The sequence below is a fragment of the Somniosus microcephalus genome, chromosome 33 (genome assembly GCF_052327205.1).
Source record: "Somniosus microcephalus isolate GS21.2 chromosome 33, FLI_Smic_1.0, whole genome shotgun sequence".
In the NCBI taxonomy this organism is placed as follows: Eukaryota; Metazoa; Chordata; class Chondrichthyes; order Squaliformes; family Somniosidae; genus Somniosus; species Somniosus microcephalus.
This window is the reverse complement of record NC_141019.1, coordinates 24,960,233-24,981,594: the sequence shown is the minus strand read 5'-3', so window position 1 is coordinate 24,981,594 and position 21,362 is coordinate 24,960,233. Positions and strand designations below refer to the sequence as shown.

General features: G+C 45.7%; 1 protein-coding gene across 3 annotated transcripts in view; it reads right to left on the bottom strand.

Moving 5' to 3' along the window:
* Positions 1 to 16,802, bottom strand: part of racgap1 (Rac GTPase activating protein 1) — a 30,494-nt gene extending 13,692 nt beyond the window's left edge. For 2 of the 3 annotated variants that reach the window (XR_015074462.1, XM_085972736.1), the window contains exons 1-8: positions 16,705 to 16,802; positions 14,258 to 14,345; positions 12,433 to 12,635; positions 5,841 to 5,980; positions 3,916 to 3,991; positions 2,541 to 2,594; positions 1,730 to 1,795; positions 51 to 168 (exon numbers count right to left, since the gene is read on the bottom strand). Coding sequence is in view for 2 of the 3 variants with exons in the window: in XM_085972736.1 (XP_085828862.1) it covers positions 51 to 168; positions 1,730 to 1,795; positions 2,541 to 2,594; positions 3,916 to 3,991; positions 5,841 to 5,980; positions 12,433 to 12,635; positions 14,258 to 14,342 (742 nt within the window). In the remaining variant the exon portion in view is untranslated. The remainder of the gene's footprint in view (positions 1 to 50; positions 169 to 1,729; positions 1,796 to 2,540; positions 2,595 to 3,915; positions 3,992 to 5,840; positions 5,981 to 12,432; positions 12,636 to 14,257; positions 14,346 to 16,704) is intronic. The other variant, XM_085972737.1, reaches the window with a different exon arrangement.
* Between the last annotated feature and the right edge of the window lie 4,560 nt (positions 16,803 to 21,362).

The following is a 21,362-nucleotide window of genomic DNA, read 5'->3' as shown; positions in this document are numbered from 1 at the left end:
AATGCTAACCACAAAAGGGAAGACCTCAACATTTGGCCAACGGAGCTCACCTGTTCGCCGCCTGCTTCTTGTCCAGTATGGCACAGTCTCGATTGTAGAAACGGCCTCGATTGGCCCGCCATTATTAGGCAACGTCAGAGTGGTTTTAGCCACGATGGAGTCATTTCCCTGAAAAAGGTAACCCAGACGGTCAGCAATGTCTGGACAGCATTCCCATGCTCACAGAACATTATCGTCCCTCTTCCCCGGCCCTTCCCTCCCCCTTCCGTATTAGGAAAATGCAATGCACACATTTCTCCTGCAAACCTTGGGGCCACTTCTTTCATCACAGAAAGCGTCAAGAATCAGATTCCTTGGTTTAGCTTCAATAAACGGATAAAGAACCAACAAAATAGCTCTCGGAGAAGTCAACAACAGTTTAACTCCTCTGCTAATTAGGACTGATCTTTAGTTGGAAACAGAAAAGGTTGAGTTTCGACTGGTACACAAGAGAACAAGCTCCCTCTGCAGCTACATGAGGGTATTACTCATCAGGGGCGGGGGGGGCTGTTGCAGCTCATGAAATGGAACTTGGGTCTTTCAAAAAGTATTACGATTGGCTAAAACCCAACCTCAAAGGCCAGTTTCTTTATACATTTAAAAGCGAGACAGTGATGTAATCACATTACAGATCCAACCGAGTCGCTCTGATGTGCCTTGTAATGGTGAAAACTGGGAGACTGCCAACAACGAGGTGGTTTGTTTGCAGCCCACAAGGCAATACAATGCCCAGGCAAATACTCATTGGAATAGGAACTGGGTGGTGCAGTGGGTTAGACACTGGCCTTGTTGGTGGCAGAGTTAAAGCACTAATGCGGGAAGATCTCAAATGGCAGGCTGCGGTGGTTTCTGGACCCCAGAACCTTTTTACGTGGACTGCACAGGATGCGGAAGTGAACTTTTGTCCTGACTGTGGGCCTCGGTCAATTCTGGTGGCCAATCATCTAAGTGAAAATGAACAGCCGTTGACTATGACTAGTTAGAAATGAAAAAGATCCTGTACCGGGAAAAAAGCTCATCATTATCAAGCACCTGATTTACTGAGCAAGACCAGTGACAATAAGTATAACTGACTAACCTTATCTTGCCTATATAATCCCCTGGAGTCAGTTATAGACACATTTAAATTGGTCTCGTACAAAAGTTAAATGTGATGTATTTCTTAATGAAATTCAAGGGACAATAGATGGAAATGAACGTGTAGCATTAAATGAACTTAGCAGTTGAAATTGCAATTCCCTTCACAGTTTATGACCTGGCAAATGTTTAGAGCAGGTCCCACATTAGCAACATCGATAACCGAGTTATTTGGACTGTGTACCTCAGACAATGAACCGTTTGTTTTGGAAAACACACACACATAGGGGAAGGAGGGGGGGATAAAAAGTTACATGGCAGCAAAGCAATTCAGTCAAGTGCAGCTTAGGTAGCTGATCCCCATTCCAGAATAGATACTTCAATCAGAATAATTCCTAAACTGTACTATCCTCAGGCACAAATATTATCCCTTTATCCCACATCTCCTCATATTGCTTTTGGAACTGCCCAGCAATGAAGGAAACAGATATTTGTACCTCTACTATTGCTGTCCCTGTGGCATTCCATTTTACAAAACATCTTGCATTTAATCAAATATTGCATAACTACTACAGTATTGATACAGCCAACTGTTGCATATTATAATGCCCACCTTTTCAACTGATCGCGACCGTTTAGCTGGCGCTGGCTGGACATCAATAAGGACTCGGGAAGAACGCTGGAAATAAGCAGGTACAAAACTCTTTACACACCTGGACAGCATTGATTGTACGGCCATTACTAAATCAATCAATCAGTAAGGAATCTGGTGCACGGTAACACGGTTTTGTATTTGCATTATAAATTGAAGTGCGTTCAGGCAAGGTACAATGGTACCTTGTTCTACAGCCAGGAGTGCATCTGTAATTAGGGAGATGGCAGATTCTATTACCCACGGCCTTTAATCCAGGTACAAGCAGTCTCCATTTTCACGCGTGTACCAGAAACTCCTTGCTGAAGGTGAAACCAGTCTATAAAAGCACATTTTTACATCAAGGAGAACAGAAATCTCATTTTCTTATCAGAACATGGAATGAAAAGGGCCATTCTTTAACTGGATCACCATGACAGATTACATGACCCAGCTCAGCCCCAATAAGGAGTTTCACAAGCGATTTTCGACTGGCATGATTAGGCTGCAACAGAACAGTTGCAAGATTGGCAGGGGAAGTCTTTAGCTTACATGAAGGAAGCAAATGCCCCGTAAACACAGAAGGATTGCACATTGGGGCTCGTTTACTTTGGTTGTCATTCTTTCAACAAGTACCATGCAAATATGTACATCCAAGTTGAATTACATGGACTTCATGCTCTGTGGTGTGGTCACGTCCATTGTTTTATGGACTCAGACCGTCCCTGCCAACAGTACTAATGTGCTCAGAGCGGAGCCGTAAATAAATTGAGCAAGAACGTTTGAAACCTACTCTTTTTTCTCTTTTCTTTAACTTGACGGTCCTCACAATGGAGGAATCCCAGTCCTGCATCAAGAAAAAGACAACAGTTTAATCTCTCAGCAACCGCCAAAAAGCTACAATGACCAAAAAAAAAATCATTCCATCCGAAACAACTTTCCGAAAGATTCCCTGGTTACGCCTTTCAATTGAGACACAAATGCAAAGGTTTCTGCATTAGTTAAATTGCAGGTGAACCAGCCAACCACTCGTTCATGTTCAGCATCGGATCATTGTGACAATGTTCACATAATGCCGAGCTGAAGCGTAATGTCCCTTGAACTCGGAGGGCATTTGGACACCCAGTTATTTAAGGCATTTGTCTCCTCCGCCTTTCATTGTAGTCTCCCCATGCTACATACCTTACTCTATTAGCCATTCGGAGGTACTTTAGAGAAGCCAAGGTGGACTGTTCTGATTTTCCTGGTGGGAAGTGCCAAGCATTTTGCTCGCCACCGGCCCATTTCGGAGAATAACCCACCTCGGGGAATTGCAGACCAACTCCATATTCTACCCGTCTGTAGCAGCGCACACTGGAGCCCGGACACAAGATCGTGTCACTAGAACGAGTTAGGTCAGGAGCAGCATGAACGCAGTGCAACTACATTTATAGAACATAGAGCAGGAAATCAGGTCACGGCACTGGCTGATTAAAGAGCGCCCTTTACTGATATGAATGATACCCCTCATCAATCAATTCCGCAGCTGCGCACTTTGCTGCTTTGAATTTAAACACATGAAACAATCACAATTTTAAGACGCCTATGTAAACCCTGCATTTGAGTGGGGAATACCACCTACAAAACTAAAAGACTAAAATTCAGAACCGTTTCTTCGTGGAAAAATTCACCCTCATTGCAGGGATAAAAGCATTTTGCACTGGAAACAGCGTAGAATTCATGCTGTCCTTCACACAGTTCAGTGCTCTGGAGGAACAGGTTACAAGAGTGTACAGAGAGGTCCTGCCCACGTGGAAGTTACGGTTGCCTAAAATTCTGAATGGGCTGGTCACCAAAATTCTGAAAACTGACCATTTTTGGGCCAGTGCTTTGATAGGTTGTCCCACCACCGCCCCGAACAATTTTGGTGCCAACAGTAACCCAGTCTACACAGGAGCCTGTACATTCTACTCTTAATTCAACTTCAGTTAATTCAAGTTACTGGACAAGTCACATTTTTAAAGCACATTTTCTTCCAGTGCCATTTGCTTTATTGAATAATTTACAATTTTTTAATGTACCGCCCAAGATTCACTGGGAATTACGAATATCCTTCAATCAAATCCTATTAACATAGTCCTAGTTTAATTTAACAAATCAAAATGAATTCTACAAACAAAAAGGATTACCATGGAGTCATCAGTCTTGTCGTAGCTAATGTCAGAGTGAGAAGCAAACGATCCAGACTCATCAATTGTAGATAATCTAAAAATAAAACAGTAAAAATATTTAGTAACCATCAACTCTTCACGAACAACTCATCTGACTTACTACTTTACTCTGGCCCAAATCTCGACACTTGCAAGATATCAGACTACCACATGTCCCCCTCCAGTCATTAACAAGCTGAACTGTGTACATTGCCCCCTGCCCCCACCCCCCCTGAATAAAACCATTAAAAAAAAAGCAGCAACAACATTGTAATTATTTGGTCTCAAGGGTGAAAATAAATGTCGCACCCCACCGTCTACTACAGAAGATCCCTCTTATTTATTTGCGCTGCCACCTAGAGCAAAGAATCTTTAGAACTGGGTAAATTGATTGCAAGAGGGTATGGCACCTTACAGCGAGGCCAAGATGACACCAAGTAACACGTAGAGAAAATGATTATATATATAGCGCTTTTCTCGTCCGCAGGACGTCTTGAAGATTACTTTTGAAATGCAGTCACTGTTGCTTAGCAGGCAAATGCGGCAGCCAATTTGCGCACAGCAAGGTCCCACAAACAGCAAATTAAATGAATAACCAGTTAATCTGTCTTGGTGATGCTGACTGAGGGAATACATTTTGGCCCGGCCTCTCTGCCGAACAGTGCTTTGGGATCTTTAACGTCCACCTCAACAGGCACAGGGCCTCAGTTTAAAAAGACAGCACCTCAGACAATGCAGCACGCCCTCAGCACTGTACTAAAGGGTCAGCCTAGATTATATACTCAAGATCTGGAGTGGGACTTGAACCCAGGAACTTACTCAGAGGCGAGGGTACCACCAGTGAGCCAAATTGACACTCAAACTGTTCAAAACTATCTGCAGCACTGATCCACTTCATTTACTGATCCAGAGTTTGATACAATTCTGGATTGCAAATGCCTCATCTAGAATGGGAATGCCGTGTGGAAACACAGCTTGTACAAATATCTAATGGGACACTAATGCTTTTGGTGCAAGTGTTTTTAAAGAGTAGAACATCCTAGGAAACCCACTAATGTACTTTGAGATGGCATCCAACTGAACTTTAAACCTCTTATTAATTGTGAGCATTTTGATGAAACACTGAACTCTCTAAATCAACACATTAGAGTGCTCCATAGACAACCATGAAAGAAAAAGCAAAATTGGAGGGGGAAAGAGGAAAAAAAATGTTTAAAAAAAAAAAATACAAAGTACTCCTTTATAAAAGAAAATGATACGGTCACCAAAGGGATTCTTGGCCTTCCTTTGCCGATATTAAGACCTGGGATGGGAGTAGAGTCTCCCTCCCGACAGGGCCACTGCAGTGACATCAGTTACAGGGAGGATCTCAATGCATCCTGGAGTGGCTCTGTTATAAACAGCTGGAGGAGGCAGAACTTCGACCAGCCAGAGCGCTGCTCTGGAAACTGGGCCTCCAAGCCAAACGACAAGCTCGGAAATTTCCTCTCGCAGCCTGTCCCGTGGTCTCTCGGGGATGGGCAGCTCCAAAGCAGCCTCTGGACTGGTTTGAAGTCCTGCCTCTAGCTGTTTGCACTGGGGTGTATGGGGATGTTCTATGCAACTGCAGTTATTAGAACGGCCTAGCAAAAAGGGAGAGCCTACTGGAGGGTCTTAGTAGTGGGAAGAAAAAAAAAATTGGTGCTCTTTAAAAAAAAGTTTTGTTGAATAAAAGAGTACTTTGCATAAAAAAGTACTGCCCCTTCACTTGCCTTCCTCGAGTGTCGATTAGTGTTGACTGAAATTTCAATTGTGACCTTGCCTGCTTTAACAGGATACAAACGCTACACTACCCCCCTCCCAATTGTGAAGCTTTATCCTAAAACCAACAGCACAAACAATTGTTGGTGACTGAAAAGTACTACCGTTTGTTGGATGCATATCCATTAGAATTTGAGCATTTGGGGTTGAGGAAAGCAAGCGCAGACTTCTGTTCTTCATTTAATTGAATGCTGGTCGAGCCTTCTGCTATGAGGAGCTCTCGGATAAGCTGAATCTGACGTTCCTTAAATGAAAGAAAGTAATTACTACAAATGGAAGAGAACCACTGGCTCAATTTAAATCAAATCTTAATGCAGCCACAGTTCCTGCTTCTGATCAATCTCCAGTGATCCTGGTGCATGTCGACAGCAGGTGAGGATAGCATTGGGTTTGGCTGCGAGAGTCAAACTGCCTGCCAATGCTCACCATCTAGACTCATGCATAAAGAATGAGCACGGGTTGAGATACCAGTTTACTACTAGAGCTGTACTAAGCACGAGTCAACGCCATCAAGAGGGGGAAAATGGGACTAAACTGTATGAAAAGCCCCACTACAAGGCAAGGCTGTCAGCAGGCCTTGTATAATATTCATACACATGGTACTGGCCAATAAATATTCTGCAGCACCATCGTGGCAGTGGAGGTGTGAGATTTTTGCAGATTAAATGGGGAACAAGGTGTTCGCGAATGACTACAAAGGTTCCATGTAGCCATATTCTAGAGGTTATTTTGCAAATCTGTACATGAACCCCAATAAAATTATTTTGGTTTAATGAAGATAGCATTGCAGCCTCAATTTTACACAGCTCAATGTCACAAACGAGACCCTGCAGGCAGCAAATCACAAAATCAGGAACCGAACCTCCCCCAAGCAAGTATCAGGACATCCAATTTTACGAGCAGCGACTTGGGCAGTGGCAAATCAGGCCAAGCTAATCCTCTACGAAGCTTTCTGGCCCGGACTTTTACCCTTTTCATAAATGCTCCGCCCAAAGCGCAAACCTTGCCCATAAAAATGGGAGGTCTCCCCTGCTCGTGCAGGAGTCTTAAAGGCAAGTTTTAGCGGGGAGGTTTGTGCTTCAGTGCTCCTCTGCTACATTCCGCTCCATATATTGTGGTCTTGCCCAGTGATCCTCCATTTGTGACTTTCTAGTGTCTTCCTGTCCCTCCATTCGTTGCTTTGCGTCATGATGTTTGGTGCAGTGACCAAAGAGCTGAGGATTTCGTCAGGATATCCGCCATGGCAGGCAGGCTGTAATGCACATGTGCACCAGGGAAGTGACGAGCGCTGGGTTTGCAAGGGGCAACACCTTTATTCCTGTTTCTGTGGACAGGACATAGCTTTCACAGGGTGGCAGGGTTGCCTTCGAGTGCATGTGGGCACCAGAGCGCCTCATATCAAGCCCACGGACCTCATGGGGAAGAAAGGGTTTGGTCTCATTCGCTGTTCAGGTGGCACCGGAGGACAAACATGGAAAATATGGTGACCATTATTCATGAAGCCATCATGATGCCTTCATTGTGCAGCATCCCACCATGCCAGCTTCATCTGAAGAGACACTGGATGGCTGGAACAGGTCTACCCTCTGCAACCATGGTTGCTGACCCCACAGAGAAAGCTCTGAACAGCAGAGGAGATCCTCATCCAGGACACCGCCGCTTCGGTTTGCTGTCCCGCTGCTGGCTCCTGTACAGTCAGGAAAGGTGTGCCTTACAGCTTAGGTACAATTAATGAGCAATTGCAAAAGTGTTGCAGGTACCTCTCAAAGGGCGCAGGAGTTCCCAACTTAGGTTTGTCCCGTGCTTGAAATGTGATCCAAGTGACCATCTTCCTCCAGATGCCAGCATTTGCAGCCAGGTACAAGGAAGCAAAGTGACCTCCCTCCGTGGAGTTGGCACTAACGTTCCCTCTAAACTGCCCAGCTCTCTGCCGGTTCCACGCAGCCCGGGATTGGTTTTTTTCAATGTTAAATTTTGTGCATGCGCAAAACTGTAAATGGGCCGTGCGCCCCAAAAATGTGAGGGGGTGGAAAACATTGGTTAGCACCTGACCTTTTACTGGAAGATGGCGTTCAGCCTCAATTCAGGCCACTCTTCTTGGGTGCACCTCCTCCAGCAAGACTTCAACTCTTCATCAAATGTAGCAGCACTGCACCGGCTCCCTATTCCATCGCGAATAATTAAGCAATTTGTTGGTCACGCCCACAAACGCGGCCGTTTTGGCAAGCCTTTTAAGCCTCATTTGACTGTACAATCTGTAACCAGGTGTTCTGCAGGCCAACCTCTCTGGGGAAGCTTTTCTTCTGCCTGCAGCATCATCAGATTGGGGAAAGGGAAGAGTCTTGCCTTGCAAAATTGGGCATGGGTCAGCCCTGGAATCTTAAAATTAGGGCTGAAAGTGTTGCATACATAGACAATACTTTCTACAGGCCGTAGGTCGTATAATCCTTTGTGAAGTTGGAGAACACACCTGGGGCTAATAAACCTGCATCGGTATTTGTACTGACCCCTTGCTGCCAGCCATCAGCTGCAACCCAGTTAAAATAAACCTTGCAATAATGTAGTGCACCGTTTGGTAGATAAGGCAATGTAATAGACACCATTTTGTGTTACAAGAATCATGCTTTTAAACTCGAGCTTTAATATCACTTTATTTCATTGCTTATTTACATAGTATTTACAGCACAGAAACAGGACATTCGGCCCAACAGCTCAGTGCCGGTGTTTATGCTCCACACGAGCCTCCTCCCACCCTTCTTCACCTAACCCCATCAACATACCCCTCTATTCCTTTCTCCCACATGTGTTTATCCAGCTTCCCCTTAAATACATCTGTGCTATTCACCTCAACCACTCCCTGTGGTAGCGAGTTCCACATTCTAACCACTCTCTGGGTAAAGGAGTTTCTCCTGAATTCCCTATTGGATTTATTAGTGACTGTCTTATATTGATGGCCCCTAGTTCTGGTCGCCCCCACAAGTGGAAACCTCTTCTCTACATCTATCCTTTCATTATAATCTTAAATGACCATCAGGTCACCTCTCAGTCTTTTCTTTTCTGGAGAACAGAGCCCCAACTTGTTCAATCATTCCAGATCGTTGTACCCTCTCAGCTCTGGGATCAGCCTATTAAATCTTCTCCGCACCCTCTCCAGTGCCTCTATATCCTTTTTATAATGAGACAACTGTTCACAGTACTCCAAGTGTGGTCTACCTAAGGTTCTTTATAAGTTTAACATCACTTCTCTGCTTTTCAATTCCAGCTCTCTCGAAGTGAACCCCAGTGCTTTGTTTGCTATTTTTAAAATGGCCTCATTAACCTGCGTTGCTACTTTGAGCAATTTGTGTATTTGTACTCCGGGATCACTCTGCTCCTCTACCCCATTTAGACACTTACTTTCCAAGGAGTTTGTGGCCTCCTTATTCTTCCTACCAAAACATAGGACTATATTACAGGGAATAGCAGCCGCTGTGTATATTATCTACTCGGTGTACCCCAATCTACTCCTGGTACACCCAAATCTAGGTTAGACATAGATTGCATCAAAAGGACATTTTACGGATATAAAATGGTGTTGAATAGTTTTTGATTGTTGCAATGCTAGACATAGTTACAGAAAATGCTGGAAGCAAATGTGGAGAGGGGAAGGTAGGTTAACTTTTCAGGTCAGTGACCCTTTGAGAAAACTCCACACCTGAAACTTTAACCTCACTTTTGTCCCGGCAAAAAATGCTGCCCGACTTGCTGACCGTTTCCAGCATTTTGTGTTTCTATTTCCAACTTCCGGTAGCTGCCGGATTATTCCTTTTGATTTATAGTTACTTCAGAATTCTGTATCGTACTCCAGTGCCAGTCATGTGAGGTCATTTACCTACAGATTCACCACCTTTATTACTGTTTCACCTAGATCACTCCATCGCTGATTGAGAGCGGGGGGAAAGACAGGTTGAGGCGACAATACACACAGCGTGACGCACACGGCCCTCGCCTCGCCAATTATTAAGCCATTAGGAAAAGAAGAAAAAAAAAACTTGCATTTATTTAAGCTTCTCGTCACATCGTCAGGACATCTCAAAATGGCTCACATCCAACTCATTACTTTGGAAGTGCAATGACTTGTTGATTAGGTAAATGCAGCAGCCACTTTGCACAGAGCAAAATCCCATTAACAACTGGTACAATCGATGCAACAACAGAAAACGCTGGAAAAACTCAGCAGGCCAGGCAGCATCCGTGGGGAGAGAAACAGAGTTAACGTTTCAGGTCTGGGACCCTTCATCAGAACTGGAAAAAGCTGGAGATGTAACAGATATTAAGCAGGCGCAGAGACAGGAAGGGGAGGAAGGAATTGAAGGAACATACTGTGCTTTTGTAAGAGGCAGGAAAGATAAAATGTTGCAAATAGGAATGGCAAAATCATACAGCATGAAAAATGGGGGCAGGGGTTATAGTTTGAAATTGTTGAACTCAATGTTGAGTCCAGAAGGCTTTAAAGTGCCTAATCGAAAGATGAGCTGCTGTTCCTCGAGCTTACGTTGAGCTTCATTGGAACAGTGCAAGAGGCAGAGGACAGAGAGATCAGAGTGGGAGTGAAGCGGTGAATTAAAGTGACAGGCGACCGGAAGCTCAGGGTCACCATTACGGACTGAACGGAGGTGTTCCGCAAAGCGGTCGCCCAATCGGTGTTTGGTCTCCCCAATGTAGGGGAGACCGCATCGTGAGCAGCGAACACAGTCTACTAAATTGCAAGTAGTACAAGTAAATCGTTGTTTCACCTGGAAGGGGTGTTTGGGGCCCTGGACAGTGGGAAGGGAGGAGGTAAAAGGGCATGTGTTGCATCTCCTGCGCTTGCACGGGAAGGTGCCAGGCAAAGGGGAAGGGCTGTTAGGGTTGATTGAGGAGTGGACTAGGGCGTCGCGGAGGGAGCGGTCCCTTCGGAATGCTAAAAGGGGAGGCGAGGCGAGGGGAAGATGTGTTTGGTGGTGGGATCACGTTGGTGGCAGAAATGGCGGAGGATGATCCGTTGAATGTGGGGGCTGGTGGGGTGAAAGGTGAGGACAAGGGGAACCCTATCATGGTTCTGGGAGGGAGGGGAAGGGGTGAGAGCAGAAGTGCGGGAAATGGAACAGACACGGTCAAGGGCCGTGTCAACCACAGTAGAGGGGAATCCTTAGTTGAGGAAAAAGGAAGACATGTCGGAAGCATTGGTATGGAAGGTGGCATCGTCAGAACAGACGCGGCGGAGACGGAGAAACTGGGGGAATGGAATTTGAGTTCAACAATTTCAAACTATAACCCCTGTCCCCATTTTTCATGCTGTATGATTTTGCCATTCCCATTTGCAACATTTTGACACATACATAGAAGATAGGATATCTTTCCTGCCTCTTACAAAAGCACAGTATATTCCTTCAGTTCCTTCCTCCCCCCCACGTCTCTGCACCTGCTTAATATCTGTCCCATCTCCAGCTTTTTCCAGTTCTGATGAAGGGTCCCAGACCTGAAACGTTAACTCTGTTTCTCTCTCCACGGATGCTGCCCGGCCTGCCGAGTTTTTCCAGCGTTTTCTGTCGTTAGTACAATCGATGACCAGTTAACCTGTGTGGTGTTTTTTTTTAAAAAAAGTGTTGATTGAAGATGAATTGAGTCTGGACACCAGAATTCCTCGGCTCTTTGAATATCATGGAAGCTGGACAGGCAGATGGCTCGCTATCGTTTTATTTGAAGGAAAGTACCTTCCACCTGACAACACTGCACGCTCTCAGTACGGCACTGCAGTGCCAGCCGTACAGTGGGACTTCAACCCACAATCTTTCGACTCAGATGGGAGTGCTACCAACTGAGCCAAGGGGACAAATTATAAAAAAGGCGCGAAACAGGTCAGGGGAAATATGCAAAGAAAAGCACAAATTCCAGTGATTAACAGCTCAGTCAGGTATAAATATATATTTTAACATCTCCATTTGCTGGTTTACTTCAAAAGAAATGGTTTGAACACTAAAGAAACCCCATGGCATAAAACCCATAGCCTGTGGGTGAATTGGAACTTGCATTATCCATGTGCAAACACGTCACCTCAAAGGTTTCCGAAAGAGAAGATCCGACTGTGCACCCAAAGAACCCGTCAGATGCCAACAGGCTGTAAAATGCGGCTTGCTGTAAGAGGATACATTAACCCCTTGTGGACTCATTCTAGTTCTACTGTCCTTTCGTATTGCGCCATTAGCATTAGTACATTGCTGCGTCTTTGCTTCTGTGCATCACTTCACCTGTAAATAAATCTGGGCAAGCAGTTTTAGCCTGCACATATTGATCTGGTCGACATATTATTTGCAGCAACTTCAGGGGTGACAGGAGACTGCGGTGGGCACTCCATGTATTGTCCCGCCAGTGGTTTATCACAATTGGGGCTGAACTGCTTAAACCTGGGCACGTGAGCCCCACACCCAGTGAATAAAAGGTGCAGGCTTTGGTCCATACAAGATCAATCTGCTTCTGAAAACAGTTGCCACACCACAGCAAGAACTGGGGAAAAAAGCCCAAACTGCATCAGTTGAATGCTATGTGCAAGCTTCCTTTACTATTACGAGCTGGTTACTTAATCTAATCGTCAATCTCATATATAGAAGAGAAGAAACCAGGGTGTTTTTAGAATTCGCGGTTTAGAATGCAATTTTAAAAATCAGCCAGACATACCAGTCGCTCACACTCCGTTTCCGCCTTCTGCCGACGTTTCATTTCGACGTCAACTTGGTTGCGAGCGTGTTTCAACTTGACGTCGAGGGCGCTCCGCTCAGTCTCAGCTTTGGTTAGGCACTCGGTAGCACGGGACAGTTCCAGCTCAGTCTTTTGCCATCTTCTTCTGCACTCTTCAAAGTTTTTAGCTAACTGAATAAATTCTGCAAGAAAATAGCCACGGATATAACTTAAAAAAAATATATAGTCCTTACCAATTCAATTAGTGTTCCTTCTGCCTCCATACTACCCCTTAAGAAGAGTCTTGCTTCGTTGAAACGGCCTCGTTGATGCAATGTAATACAGGTCGAACGTCGAAAATCCGGAACGATTGGTGGCAGGGTCGTCCAGAATCCGTAACTCCGGATTTTGGACGCTCAACCTGTACTTCAAAAAGCCATTAACTTTTGTTGTCTTTTTTTGAAAAATCTTATGAAAAATGCAAGTGATGCAATAAAGCTTTAGTGTTGTGTTTTATCCTCTTTAGTCTGCACAGCGCCACTAAGTGTTTCCGCCAGGCTGCGGCCACGCCACCACGCCGCCCTGGTGGCCTCGTGTGGGCCATCGGATGTTCTGCAGAGCTCGCAGCGTCCCTCCCCTTTAACAGAAGGGGAGGGGGCGGAGAAACGCGTCAGCGCTATGCAGGAGCGGCCCAGGCATTTCCGGACTCGGAATGTGTTTCTGATGTCCAAAGTCCGGAAACGCCCAAGCCCAGCTTGCAATAGTTCCGGACTTCAGACATCAGAAACACGTTCCGAAGTCCGGAAAAACACGAAAACCGGCACGGCCTCGGTTGCCGGATTTTGGATGCTCAACTTCTACTTGATCAAAATTTGACACCAGTTCTGTTTTTGAAATTAATTTGCCATTTTCTTCCCCAAAAGGTACTGGCTGGTACCAGAGTTCAAAATTATACACAACACCGTCAAATCTTAAAGATCGCCTGGATCTGTATCTATTGTCCCAGTCCATGTGTAGGCTACGAGCCCTGGTCATTTAGCCTGGGATGTCCCAGTGACTCATTTTCAACTTGGGGCTTATATTGCAAATTCTGCCGCTCTCTCCTCCTTGAATTTCCCAGGCCTAGCTGCTTGAAAAGGACTACTCTCAAGGTCCTACCTGCTCGCTGGTATCAATCCCTCAATCCACCGAAGGGGGCAGGGCTGACAGCGGATCCATTCAAACCACTAGACCCCAAGAAAGTGAAGTGGGAGAAACCTGTGGCGGACACTAAACCGACACTGGGGGAAGCAGAATGGGAGTCAGAGGATTGAGGAGCCAGCACAATGAAGAATGAGAGATGATCAGGTAGGGGCAGAGTGCGAGCATTTGAGAGAGGGGGGAAAACTGTTCAGTTTTAATGAATGAAAAGCAAGTAACAGTGTGAAAATATGTATATTAACTGTACTGAATTTAAGAGAAAGTGGAACAGCAAGCTGTGAGAAAATGATTGATATATGTGATAAATATATGGAATGGAATGCAAGTTACTGACACATTCTTCTGGTACAAGTAAAGATGAAGTGCAGTGGCTTAAAATGCTCGTAGAAATGTTAACAATTGAAATCTTTACGTTCCAAAGGAATGAACTGCTTCTGTATTATAACTATTCCCATTGGTCCACAAGGCTTCATGATGCACAGCTCACTACGCCAGGTGTGAACCCCTCTACCGTTGGTTTTTACACAATATGCCCACAAACATTCCCAGTATCCCAAGTAAACAAGGTGCGGAATCTCACTGGTCACTACCGTATCCCAATATCGACAAAACGAAATATGCTTACGAGGTTCAATTCCTTCATTCAGTACTTCCATCTGCCTGAGCAACTGCTCGAACATGCTGCGTAGTGTTACCATTGCAGATTCCATTTCCTAGAAGAGATTAAAACGACGGAACTATAAACACTGACAACTTTCACTTCCCTCAATTTTAAACCCAGTGAAATACTCCCTTGGACACATTAGGATTGCTTGGAGAGAGATAATCAAAGCAAGTGTCAAATTCCTTCAAAATGACATTATTTTCAACCAACTGTACTTAAAACCGGATGGTAGTTTGGCTGGAAGATAAGACTTTCATCTAATCAACTGTTGGCTAGAAATCTCAAGACATTCTACACGTCCGGCTGCAGAACATCTCCAGATGTTCCCTCGAACATCATAAAATGGCTGTCAGCCCAAAGCTGGTGATCACAGCTGTTCAACTTTCCTGTCCTCACAGTTCCAGGAATCCCAGTTCAGCCTCATTACATTGCATACAGGCAGGACAATAGGCACACCTGGAGTATTAGCCTTGAAGAAATAAACGCACAGTAATACAAAGCAAAAACACTGCCACTCAACAGCAAGTCACATTTAATCAGCAGAAATTTGCAGCAGGACATGATTTCACCAGTCACTATTAAGAAAGGACTGAGTTTGCTGAGAGGGTGACAAATTTGCAATTTAAAAAAAAACACTGAGCATGCCCAATCACAAACGATAAAGGTTTACGGAATAATTTCCACAGAAGATAACTGAAGCAATCAAAACAAACCGAAGCATCCCAGGTGAAATGGGTTGGCCAAAATGCCTTCAGCAACATAAAGAAAGACTTGCATTTCGATCGCACCTTTCACAACCTCAGGACATCCCAAAGCGCTTTACAGCCAATGAAGTACATAGAAACAATGTTCAGTGGTTCCTTACTAAAAGGAATGCCTCAGAATTCCTCTTGTACCAAAGAAAATCTCACTTGAAAAGAATTGCTTATTCATTCCTCACAAATTGGATGAGGCAGTCCCGTTATCTGATTACAAACAAAAGTGCTAACAGCACTGAACGGCAAGCGGGCTGTCCTGTTAACAGACGGGGAAACTGTTCACTTCTGATGCCACTCCCATGTTATACAGAACAAAAACAAGAAAATTCTTGCTTAAGCATGCAACAAGCATTAAAGTGCTGTGTACAGTAAAGGCACAAAAGCATCATTAAATCCTGATATCTAACGATGTCCATTTGTCTGTTGGTTTTTGTAATTAGTGCCCACACAAGTACACAATGCACCCAGTGTAAGACCAGAAATGTTCTGCCTCAGCATTGCAGTGGGCGTCAGTACTATGGACTGAAATTCCCCTATTGAAACCCCAACAGTGCAAATACCACACCATTAATGTGAGTTTATAATCCTTTTGTTGGGTAGGGAGGGAACTCCTTTCACCCAGCAACCCCTTGCCTACTGATCGATCAATACACACAGTGGAGTTATATTACTGTAATTGTCTGCCACATTTCCCACATTACAACAGTGACTACACTCTAAAAGTACTTAATTGGCTGCAAAGCGCTTTGAGACGTCTGATGGTCGCAAAAGGCGCTATAGAAATGCAAGTCTTTCTTTTTAATGCAAAACACTGAGCATCAGCTAACAACCTGGTCTTTGACAGATTATGCCAGAAAGAGAGGGCTCAGCTCACATCTCAACAGCCACTAACACTGCTGGGCACTTTTTCATTCGCATCGTTCAGCAATCATAGAATGGTTACAGCACAGAAGGCGGCCATTCGGCCCGTGCCGGCTCTCTGCAAGAGCACTTCAGCTAGTCCCGCTCCCCCGCCCTTTCCCCGTAGTCCTGCAAATTTTTGTCCTTCAGGTACTTATCCAACTCCCTTTTGAAAGCCACGATTGAGTCTGCCTCCACCACCCTCTCAGGCAGTGAATTCCAGATCCTAACCACTTGCTGAGTAAAAAAGTTTTTCCTCATGTGGCCTTTGGATCTTTTGCCAATCACCTTAAATCTGTGTCCTCTGGTTCTCGACCATTCTGCCAACGGGAACGGTCTCTCTCTCTCTACTCTGTCCAGACCCCTCATGATTTTGAACATCTCTATCAAATCTCCTCTCAACCTTCTCTGCTCTAAAGAGAACAACCCCAGCTTCTCCAGTCTATCCACGTAACTGAAGTCCCTCTCAGCCTTCTCTGGCTGCAGTGATCAATGAACAACGCTCAGCATTTAGTGATTCTCAGTCTGTCTGCACGGAGGCCGGAGCGTGGGGGCCTGGGTGCTCGGGCCCTTCCTGCAGCAGGCGGCGAGGGTGAGACAAACGGCTGCTGCCGCTCTGGGCGCAGGCCCCGGGCCCACCCCGCTCTCCCGGGTACAGAGAGGGAGGGCACGGCGTCCTCGGTCGCCGGGACAGCGGCGCCAGTTTCGGCGGTGGGGAATAGGTGCTTTCTCCCCCGGCCCGGTACTCACCGCCCTCCCCAGGCTCGCGCGCGCTCTCTCTCTCTCTCTCGCTTCGTGGATTTTTCGCGGGCGTGATTTGAAATTTCCCCAATGGCCAATCAGCGATCTTTTCGTTCCACGGCTTTCACGTACCTTGACGTCATCGCGCATTTTAAAGGCAACGTCTCCGATTACCCCCCCCCCCCAATGGATTTGGCCGACCGCAAATCTCTTCCAGTCAAAAGACAGACTTGCATCCCAAAGCGCCTTTCGCACCCTCAGGACCTCCCAAAGCGCTTTACATCCACTGAAGTACTTTTTGGAGTGTAGTCACTGCTGTAATGTAGGAAACACAGCAGCCAATTTGCGCACAGCAAGCTCCCACAAACAGCAATGTGATAATGACCAGATCATCTGTTTTAGTGGAATAACAACAGAAAACGCTGGAAAAACTCAGCAGGCCAGGCAACATCCGTGGAGAGAGAAACAGAGTTAATGTTTCAGGTCGAAGACCCTTCTTCTGTTTTAGTGATGTTGATTGAGGGATAAATATTAGCCCAGGACACCGGGGAGAACTCCCCTGATCTTCTTCGAAATAATGACATGGGATCTTTTACATCCAGCTGAGAGAGCAGACGGGGCCTCAGTTTAACGTCTCATCCGAAGGACGGCTGGCTAACTCTCTCACCTCTTCCCCTTCTGACTCTGCTGCGAGCTCTGCTGTTGTTCCTAGTGATGATCACATGACCTCGGGAACTTCCTCAAAAAATAGGACCTCAAAGGTAGTAATCTCAGGATTGCTACCAGTAGAAATAGAAGGATATTTCAGATGAATACGTGGCTAGAGGAATGGTGCAGGGGGGAGGGGTTCAAATTCCTGGGACATTGGAACCGGTTCTGGGGGAGGTGGGACCAGTGCAAACCGGATGGTTTGCACCTGGGCAGGGCTGGAACCGATGCCCTAGGGGGAGTGTTTGCTAGTGCTCTGGGGGAGGGTTTAAACTAAAGTGGCAGGGGGTTAGGAACCTGAACAGGGGCACAGAGAAAAGGGAAACAAGGATAAAAGCAAAAGATAGGAAGGAGAAAAACAAAAGTGGCAGTCAGAGAAATCAACGGTTTAGATCAAACATGGCCACAGTAAATAATAATTCTAATAGGTCTAAGAGCGTTAAAAAAACCAGCCTGAAGACTTTGTGTCTTAATGCAAGGAGCATTCGGAATAAGGTGGATGAATTAGCTGCACAAATAGAGGTAAACGAATATGATTTGATTGGGATTACGGAAACATGGCTCCAGGGTGGCCAAGGCTGGGAACTCAACATCCAGGGGTATTCAATATTCAGGAAAGATAGGCAAAAAGGAAAGGGAGGTGGGGTAGCATTGCTGGTTAAAGAAGGGATTAACACAATTGTAAGGAAGGATATTAGCTCTGATGATGTGGAATCTGTATGGGTAGAACTGAGAAATACCAAGGGGCAGAAAATGTTAGTGGGAGTGGTATATAGACCTCCAAACAGTAATGCGGAGGTTGGGGATGGCATTAAAAGGGAAATTAGAGAAGCGCGCAATAAGGGCACAGCAGTCATCATGGGTGACTTTAATCTACATATAGATTGGGCTAACCAAATTAGTAACGATACTGTGGAGGAGCAATTCCTGGAGTGTTTACGGGATGGTTTCCTGGACCAATATGTCGAGGAACCAACCAGAGATCAGGCCATCTTAGACTGGGTATTATGTAATGAGAAAGAATTAATTAGCAATCTTGTTGTACGAGGCCCCTTGGGTCGGAGCAATCATAATATGATAGAATTCTTCATTAAGATGGAGAATGAAGTAGTTGACTCAGAGACTAGGGTCCTGAATTTAAATAAAGGAAACTATGATGGTCTGAGGCACGAGTTGGGTAGGATTGATTGGGGAATGTCACTCAAAGGGTTGACGGTGGATAGGCGATGGCAAGCATTCAAAGACTGCATGGATGAACTACAGAAATTGTTCATCCCAGTATGGCATAAAAATAAAACAAAAAAGGTGACTCAACCGTGGCTAACAAGGGAAATTAGGGATAGCATAAGATCCAAGGAGAGGACATATAAATTGGCCAGAAAAAGCAGTAAACCTGAGGATTGGGAGCAGTTTAGGATTCAACAAAGGAGGACAAAGGGATTAATTAAGAAGGGGAAAATAGAATATGAGAGTAAGCTTGCAGGGAACATAAAAACTGACTGTAAAAGCTTTTATAGATATGTGAAGAGAAAAAGATTGGTGAAGTCAAACGTAGGTCCCTTGCAGTCAGAATCAGGGGAATTTATAATGGGTAACAAAGAAATAGCAGACCAATTAAATACATATTTTGGTTCTGTCTTCACAAAGGAGGACACAAATAACCTCCCAGAGATGTCAGGGAACATAGGGTCTGATGAAGGGGAGGAACTGAAAGAAATCAGTATTTGTAAGGAAATGGTGTTAAGGAAATTGATGGGACTGAAGGCCGATAAATCCCCAGGGCCTGATAATCTACATCCTAGGGTACTTAAGGAAGTGGCCCGAGAAATAGTAGATGCATTGCTGATCATCTTCCAACATTGGATGGAATCTGGAACAGTACCCATGGATTGGAGGGTAGCTAATGTTACCCCACTATTCAAAAAAGGTGGTAGGGAGAAAACGGGGAATTACAGACCGGTAAGCCTGACATCGGTAGTGGGGAAAATGCTAGAGTCCATTATAAAGGATGTAATAGCTGAGCACTTGGAAAACAGTGACAGGATCGGACAAAGTCAACATGGATTTACAAAAGGTAAATCGTGCTTGACTAATCTACTGGAATTTTTTGAGGATGTAACTGGTAAAATAGATAAGGGAGAACCAGTGGATGTGGTATATTTGGACTTTCAGAAGGCTTTCGATAAGGTCCCGCATAAGAGGTTAGCGTGTAAAGTTAAGGCACATGGGATTGGGGGCAAGGTATTGACTTGGATAGAGAACTGGTTGGCAGACAGAAAGCAAAGAGTTGGAATAAACGGGTCTTTTTCCGAGTGGCAGGCAGTGACTAGTGGGGTACCGCAGGGATCAGTCCTTGGACCCCAGCTATTCACAATATATATTAATGATCTAGATGAGGGAACTAGATGTAATATCTCCAAATTTGCAGACGACACAAAGCTAGGTGGGCGTGTGTGCTGTGAAGAGGATGCCGAGAAACTCCAGGATGATTTGGACAGGTTGGGTAATTGGGCAGAAGCATGGCAGATGCAATATAACGTGGATAAATGTGAGGTTATCCACTTTGGTGGCAAAAACAGGAAGGCAGATTATTATCTGAATGGCAATAGATTGGGCGAAGGGGAAGTGCAACGAGAACTGGGTGTCCTTATGCACCAGTTGCTGAAGGTAAGCATGCAGGTGCAGCAGGCGGTTAAGAAGGTAAATGGTATGTTGGCCTTCGTAGCGAGAGGCTTTGAGTACAGGAACAAGGATGTCTTGCTGCAGTTGTACAGGGCCTTGGTGAGACCACACCTTGAGTACTGTGTGCAGTTTTGGTCGCCTTATCTGAGGAAGGATGTTCTTGCCATGGAAGGAGTGCAGCGAAGATTCACCAGGCTGATACCTGGGATGGCAGGAATGACGTATGAGGAGAGATTGGGTCGATTGGGCTTGTACTCGCTGGAGTTTAGAAGAATGAGAGGGGATCTCATTGAAACTTATAAAATTCTGTCAGGCCTGGACAGACTAGATGCAGGAAGGATGTTCCTGATGGTCGGGGGATTCCAGAACCAGGGGTCACAGTCTAAGGATAAAGGCTATGCCATTTAGGACAGAGATGAGGAGGAATTTCTTCACCCAGAGAGTGGTGAACCTGTGGAATTTGCTACCACAGAAGGCAGTAGGGGCCAATTCATTAAATATATTCAAGAAGGAGTTGGATATATTTCTTAAGGCTAAAGGGATCAAGGGGTATGGGGAGAAGGCAGGGACAGGGTACTGAATTTGGATGATCAGCCATGATCGCATTGAATGGTGGAACAGGCTCGAGGGGCCGAATGGCCTACTCCTGCTCCTATCTTCTATATTTCTATGTTCCTCACTTTGTCGGAGAAGCTGGCTGTCTTCTGCTTCTGATGGCAAGCTGCTGGCCATGCCTTGCTCTGGGAGGCTTCCAGGGGTTGCCTGATAGCTAGCTACAGGTGGAGACTGGCTGCTGGTGGAGACTGGCTGCTGGCGGAGACTGGCTGCTGGCGGTGGCTGGCTGCTGGTGGAGACTGGCTGCTGGTGGAGACTGGCTGCTGGTGGAGACTGGCTGCTGGTGGTGACTGGCTGCTGGCGGAGAATGGCTGCTGGCGGAGACTGGCTGCTGGCAGTGACTGGCTGCTGGTGGAGACTGGCTGCTGGTGGAGACTGGCTGCTGGTGGTGACTGGCTGCTGGCGGAGACTGGCTGCTGGTGGAGAATGGCTGCTGGCGGAGACTGGCTGCTGGTGATGACTGGCTGCTGGTGGAGACTGGCTGCTGGCGGAGAATGGCTGCTGGTGGAGAATGGCTGCTGGCGGAGACTGGCTGCTGGTGGTGACTGGCTGCTGGTGGAGACTGGCTGCTGGTGTTGCCTGGCTGCTGATGGTGACTGGCTGCATTAGAGGCCCAATTTTGACATGTCAGATTTGTCTGCCCCCCTCCTTAGATCGATTTG